This window comes from Dacryopinax primogenitus, assembly GCF_000292625.1.
Source record: "Dacryopinax primogenitus strain DJM-731 SS1 chromosome Unknown DACRYscaffold_10, whole genome shotgun sequence".
In the NCBI taxonomy this organism is placed as follows: Eukaryota; Fungi; Basidiomycota; class Dacrymycetes; order Dacrymycetales; family Dacrymycetaceae; genus Dacryopinax; species Dacryopinax primogenitus.
The window spans coordinates 1,089,189-1,096,244 of record NW_024467207.1 but is presented as its reverse complement, the minus strand read 5'-3'; the positions used below and the strand labels follow the sequence as shown (position 1 = coordinate 1,096,244).

The 7,056-nt window shown below is 46.5% G+C and overlaps 1 protein-coding gene across 1 annotated transcript; it reads right to left on the bottom strand.

The window, feature by feature from the left end:
• Positions 1-3,256: 3,256 nt before the first annotated feature.
• On the bottom strand, positions 3,257-4,020 carry DACRYDRAFT_16256 (uncharacterized protein; the record flags this gene model as incomplete). The annotated part of the gene is made up of 4 exons (XM_040771179.1): positions 3,257-3,307; positions 3,345-3,415; positions 3,569-3,912; positions 3,956-4,020. 4 exons carry the CDS (start codon positions 4,018-4,020, stop codon positions 3,257-3,259), a joined length of 531 nt encoding a protein of 176 aa, XP_040628531.1.
• Between the last annotated feature and the right edge of the window lie 3,036 nt (positions 4,021-7,056).

Here is a 7,056-nt window from a genome sequence, read left to right as displayed (position 1 = left end):
GCATGACCTCATTATGACCTTCATCCTTGGTCATATGACCTGATCACCTGACTAGGCTGAGTAAGCAAGATGTTCTAGCAGGTTCCACCACAGAGGTATAAATATAAGGCCTACTCTGCCTGGGGACTGTCTCTGCAGACTTGGTCTCTTAGGATCATCCACAGGTACCTATACTGTAGATAGGTCTTAGTCATCAGGTCTACTCCACTTCCTTGTTGCCTGCTCAGACTCTTGGCACTCCTAGGTGAGCAGACTTAGTCAGCCTGTGTTGCCCTAACAGTGGCCTAACCTGTGGGTAGATGTGGTAGCCATCATGGCACAGTTGGGTTGTAGGATATTAAGCGGGGTGCTGAAGGGAGCAAAAGGAACCAAGGTCAGATCCAGTTCTCTTCATTGCAGGCTACTTAACCCTACACAGGGACACACAAAGGCACCCAGCAGCAACTGCACAGAGCTATGGCTGGTGGACAACTCAAAGGTTACTGTGCGCCTGTGCATATTTGATGAGTTCATTGGGCAGATGGATGAGTCCTTGGTGGGGAAAGCAGTTACATTCAAGACTCTGCTTACAAACAAGTTGGATGGACCTTGCTTGAAGACACAATCTCAGAAGATGCGATTTTTCATCAGCCAAGATAACTACACTCATCAACAACTCGAGGCATGGTGGGATCATCTCCTCTCACAATTGTGCAGGGTGCTTACTGAAAAACAGGTGGACTGCATCAGGTGGCCTTGTGCATGGGAACTGCTGGAGGTCCATGACAGGCAGATTTTTGGCAGCTGGGGCTCTGGACAAAGATGGGCTAGCCATACTGAGTCTTTGGGTGACAATCACAGAGGCAAAGTGTCAAAAATTGGGCTTCAACCAGCCCATTACCTTTGTCATTGTGGGAAGGCTACATCCCAGACACAATGTGTGATCTACATATCAAGGATGTCCCTATGAAATGTGCCACAAGAAATGGAACGAGTCTTTCTGGAACCAAGATGAACAAACATACATTTGTCCTGCTTGCCACAGGACATACATATCCCCCAGCGCAAAGTGGGTCTCTTCTTGTGCAACAAACCTGTGCAAGGCTGATTTGAATGACAGATTTCGATTTCATGTTGAGGTAGTTGACAGTGGCAGTCAGTACTGGGTCACATTCTTTGATACAGTGACCCACAACCTCCTCTGTGAAACGGCTAGCAACATGGACCATTGGTTTGACTTGTTGCAGGCTGGTGATGTGAGCTCAGTTCCCATGCACAGGGCACAAGTTGACATTATACAGTGGGATGTGACTCAGTGCTATTACACCACAGTTGATTTGGTCTTGCAAAATACATACAAAATCACCATCAAGGCAAGCACTGATTTTATGGACAGGCAGAAGGGAGAGGTAACTTGGGTCCCAATGCGTTATGCCCATGTATAATTCCAGACATTTACTGTGTGCAGGGGTATGACTCCTGCCTTTTTTACTTTCAATACATTTCATTTGCACATTCAATGTAACTACAACATTTATTCTGCAGGGGAAGAAGAACACAAGCTCCTGGCATTTGAGGGTGTAGAAAACTGTGGATGAGATTGGTTGGGAGTGTCGAACTGGTAATTGTATGCAGGTGAACGTGAACAAGGTGGATGTGATCCATGCGGGAATGAAAAGCCTTGTGCAGCAGCATTTGAAGGACCCAGATGGTGAGGGGAGCATGTGATGGTGAGGCAGGAAGGGGGGTACCATTTGACACCATCCTCTCCTTTCACTCAGGTTGGCAATGGCTGTGGACTGGTGCAAAATAACCTGTCTTGCTTCCATAAGTTCTGCTTCCAGAGAATCCATGCACAGGAAGGAGCTTTGGAGACAACAGTCCAGGTTCTGTGCATTGCAGATTTCCTTGTCCCTTTCATTGTGAATTGATTCCAGGTGCATGGTAACATCTGTGTAGTTATGGGAGAGAGCTCTTGTTGTTGCTTCAGCATCTTCCAACAACACTGCTTGCCCAGCAACTGTCTCCCATAGACTAAGGTTTTCCTGTGCATGGCAAGGAATGATGGGTGGACAAGGGGGAGGGCTGATTTGCTCAGGGGAATCAGGCCATTTGGTCTCGTCTTTGCTTGATGAGGAGTAAGAATGGAAGTTTGTCACAAAACTCTGCACATCCGTGGGTTGGCAGCCTTGCACAGGGCCTATGTGTTGGCATCATGGCAAGGGGGCTTGAGGTTGTGGAAAGGAGTGTGAGACACTGTTTGGGTCATGTGCAGGTGCTGTGTGCTGGGCAAGATCAGCCATCCACATGGTTGGTAAGACACGTGCAGTCTCACTGGGGTGTCAGTGATCCACCATCCATATCCAGCTGAACCCCAGTATGCAGGGTTATGTGGATGTCAAGGTCTATTCCCAGAAGGATGCATAGTGATAGCAAGTGTTGAGAGGAAGGTGCTTGACATGCAGCACATGCTCTGCGCAGGGGACATGAATCAGGTGACTCAAACAAACCATGGGAGACCCTGCACCCAGGACAAACTGCACATAATAACATTGTGATTGATGATAACAAAATTGCCAAAAAAAGGAAAGACAGATTGCAGCAAAATGAGACTGTATCAGGCATCCCATGGCATTACACATTCACAAAGCCTCTTCTTCCTCAGACAAGCAAAGGCTGTTGATCGAGATTTTTAAAATCAACAATTGGCAGAAGACTTGTCAGGTGTGTGACAGCTCTGTTAAGATGGCTGGCATCATGGATTCAGAAACCAAGCCCATGTGCAGGGCATTGTGCAAGTGGCAGATGTCTTCATTGAGTTGCTGCAGCTGTCTTTGCAAAGTGTCAGAGATTTCATGCCCCTGTGCAGAACTGAAGACACTATGTGATGTTCAATAATGTCATTATGGTGGCAGGTGCATCTTACCTGCAGGTGGCATGTCAATGCTGCACTTTCACATGAAAGCCCCTGCACAGGGTGGTACATATATGCTGAGGGTGGCTTGCACTTGTGCAGTTCTTGTCGGCAGCAAAAGTGTTGGATGGAACAGCATTTCATTCAGAAATCATATGATACACCCTCATCCTCATCCAGTTCCAATGCCTCATGTATGAAGAAAAGAGTATGAAGTCCAAATGCAATCATGTGGGGGGTGTTTCTCCTTTGGCAGCTCCATGTCTTTATTGTCAAACTGTTTCTTGACCTGCATCTCACAGAGGATGACATTGCCCTTGCACAGGAGGGAGGCTGAGTATTGCTTTAGGTCTTTCCTAGCCTTCATGCCATTATGGGCATCATATATGGAAGTGAATTCCCTTGCCTGTGGGTCTGGTGAGCAAAATAAAAAACAAAGATGCAGACATACAGGTTTGTCCAAATTATATTGCTTCTGGAACTTGTTCATGATGATGCTACCAAAAGGATTCATTTCTGCCCCTGCACAAGGATAAGTTGAGACAGAACCTGCCCAAATGAGATTGGACCAACATTGTCTTGGCCTGGAATAGAAGTTTGTTATCTTTGTTGTGGCTCTGGTGTCATCCAGAATAAGTGGCTTGACACAGATGTATATGGAATCTGGCCAAGAACCATCATCATTCACAAACTTCTGTGCTGCAATGCAGCCCAGCACCCAGACAAAAATTGGCACATTGTCAGAGTGTACAAGGAAATTGCTGTAATCTATCAATTGGTCATAGCCAAAGTTGAGGGAGTGAGGCAATTCCGTGATGTAATAAACACCATGGGTGGGGTCTGCATATGCTTGAATGCTTGTCAGCTGGGATTGCATCACACTGTCAAACCCAGCCTTGTGCAAGGTTTCTTCACAGGTTTCCTTGGTGCAGGCAGAGCCATCTACTACATCCATGTCATTTTCATCAGTTAGGTTTTGATGATCAGGCAGCACTTCATTGGCAACATCCAAATGGTTCCTGCACAGGGTCAGTGACAGAGAGCAAATGATTCAGCACAAACCTCTTCTGCTGCTGTGCTGTTTCCACATCCACATTCAGACTGTTCAACCACCTTTTGGTAGCCATGGTGCATGTGTAATGATCATGACATACACAAGGTTATTATATTATGGTGAAGTGGCTTGCAAGGAGGGACAAGAAGGCTTGCATGTTTGTCTGCCATGCACAGGAAGTTCTGATTCAGGTGGGTTGGCTGAGATTTACAAGCCTCACAGACACCAATGATTGGTGGTGTTTTCTTGTATTGCCATGCAGTTCATCAACACAGCTGCTGCTAAGGATTATCACAGTGAGCTGGATCATGTTTGACCAGGAAACTTCTTTGCTGTCTCAGCTGCCAAGAGATTCAACCATTTGAATTCCTTGTGCAGGTCCAAGGGTGGGCCCTGGAAGAATGATGTGGAACTGAAAGGTCAAAGGACTGCCACACCATCCAAACTCCAGACCCATGACAGTATGATGAACACACTTTGTGGTGAGGTGCACCCACACAAATCCACCACTGCCCTGTGCAGGGATTGACCCTGGCTCTTGTAGTCCATGTAGGCATAAGCAGGGAGCAAGGGCAGGAATTTCCTAGAGATGGAGTGCAACACCTTTCCTGGCCTGTCTGAGCTTTTGGATTCAAAGGAATATGCCTTTGCAGTTGGTTGAACACATATAGTATTTGCAGGCAGGTGTGCCTGCACATGGTCACATGCAGGCATATTGACCATAACTGCAGTTGGACAGTGATGTCCATCAGAGTCAAATTTGTACCAAATGCCAGTTATTGTTCCAATAGCTCCATTCACAAGCAATTTTGAAATGGCAAGGTTTTCTGTAAGCATAACCCACATGCCTTCAAACATGGGCAAAAAACCTAGTGCATCGTTTGTACAATTGATTGGCAGACTCCACAAGGTGTCTTGTACTGCTGGTCAAACACAAACCTTGTCCACAAAATCCAGGAAAAAATATAAGTAGCAGGCCTTGTGCAGGGACTGAGCATGACCTCGAGTGAGAAATAGATTCAGTGAGTTGCAGATGTCTTTAGTCACTACAATGAATGGCACATTCAGGAATTGCATGCCATGTGCAAGAGAATTTGAGAAAATTGAGGAAATTAACTGAGACCACAGTACATCTTCATCAGGGATTCCGTAGTGTATGACATGTGGCTTGTGCTGATGTTCTCTGACTGTGTTCCTCCAAGGAGTTCCATTCTGTAAGCACAGAAGCAGTTCAGCCCACTGGCAGTCATTCTCTTGACAAACATTTTTCATCAAAAGAACTGCTTCATTGACTTGTCTCCAAAAGATGACTCCAGTCATCTCCTCCTGCCCCTGTGCATGGCTTATCCATGCTCCATTGATGTTATGAACCAGATTGTGACTGTACAAAGACTGCCAGCTGAGAGGCTTTAATTGAGCAAAATCACCAGTGAAGACAATGTTCATGCCCCCGAACGGCAATCCAACATCCACTTGATGACCCTGCACAATGCAGATCGATATTTCATACAGCAATTTGCTCAAAATCATTGATATCTCATCAATAACAAGCCACTGTGCATGTTGCCATACTTGCTCCAGGCAATCTTGATTGGCCCTCAAACCATGCATGGCCAGTCACTGTGTGAGGGAGTGTATAGTGTAGCCACCAATCACCACAGCCACTGTGCCTGTCAGAGTGCTGAGATGCAGCTTGTCCTGAATTAACAGCTTGTCAAATAAAGATTCCATGCTTCATATAACATGGCTTTTTCCTGTGCCAGTGCTGCCACCAATGTACAGCAGCAACTGTTCATGGGGCCCTGCACATAAGTAGTGTGCAATGACTGTCATTGCTCTCATCTGCTCATCATTGGCACTAAGGTTCTGCTCCTGAACCACCTGTGCAAGAGCATGGTGAACAGCTGATTCTGGGATTGCTTGCAACACATGGAGACAGTCAGTTGAAAGGCCTTGCGCAGGGTGAAGCAAATCAATTGTAATGGCAGGTTCGGTAACAGTGAAGGTGTGTCAGGGTTGCTGTGCACCTTGGATCTTTCCTTCTGCCCTCCATTTTGCCATCTCTGATGCCCATTGTGATAGAAGGCCCTCTTCTTCCAAAGACAGCAGACCAACATTGTCACTGTCTGCAATGTATGCCGGTTCAGATAGAGGAATGGCATGTGCAGGAAGAGCACATAAAAAGGCAGACATTGCAGGTCCAGCTTTGCCTGTGCACAAGGCATCCTCTGCATTCTGTACAGACAAGAGGATCAAGACATCCTCCTCGGGATAGCCACCTGCATCTGCATTCACTTTGGTTTCGTCCACATCCAGATCCATTGCAAGGTGTTCCATATGCTCATCAACCAGTGAGTTGCCAACAAGGTTAGCATACCAGCTTCTGTGGTGCTTGCTGCGCAGGTCATTATCTCTGGCTTCTTTTGATTGTCTAAGAACCACCATATTGGATATAATGAACCAATGTCTTTCATCAAAAGAAGTCTCTGCAAATGCCATGCACCAAGAAATGGTAGGTCATCTGATATCCTGCACAGAGCACCACGGTTTGAACAACAACAGCATTGCCCTACAATACTGATCACTATGGTGGCTGGAAGGGTCTTCTTTTGGCAACGCCAGTCTGATGATGTCAGGAACAACAGCAGCTGTGTGCAGGGAAACTCTGTGGGTACCATATTGCAGGTGACCTTTTTGAAACATGGCCCGTTGCTGTTGTTTTTGACCAGGTGAAGAAGAGCTTGAGCTGCATGAAGGCTGCAACAATGGTAGGTCTGTGTTAGGGCAACACAGGCTGACTAAGTCTGCTCACCTAAGAGTGCCAAGAGTCTAAGCAGGCAACAAGGAAGTGGAGTAGACCTGATGACTAAGACCTATCTACAGTATAGGTACCTGTGGATGATCCTAAGAGACCAAGTCTGAAGAGACAGTCCCCAGGCAGAGTAGGCCTTATATTTATACCTCTGTGGTGGAACCTGCTAGAACATCTTGCTTACTCAGCCTAGTCAGGTGATCAGGTCATATGACCAAGGATGAGGTCATATGAGGTCATGCACAGCCATGTACAGCAGGTCACCTGACCATCCAATCCTTCCAGCAGTCCAGCACA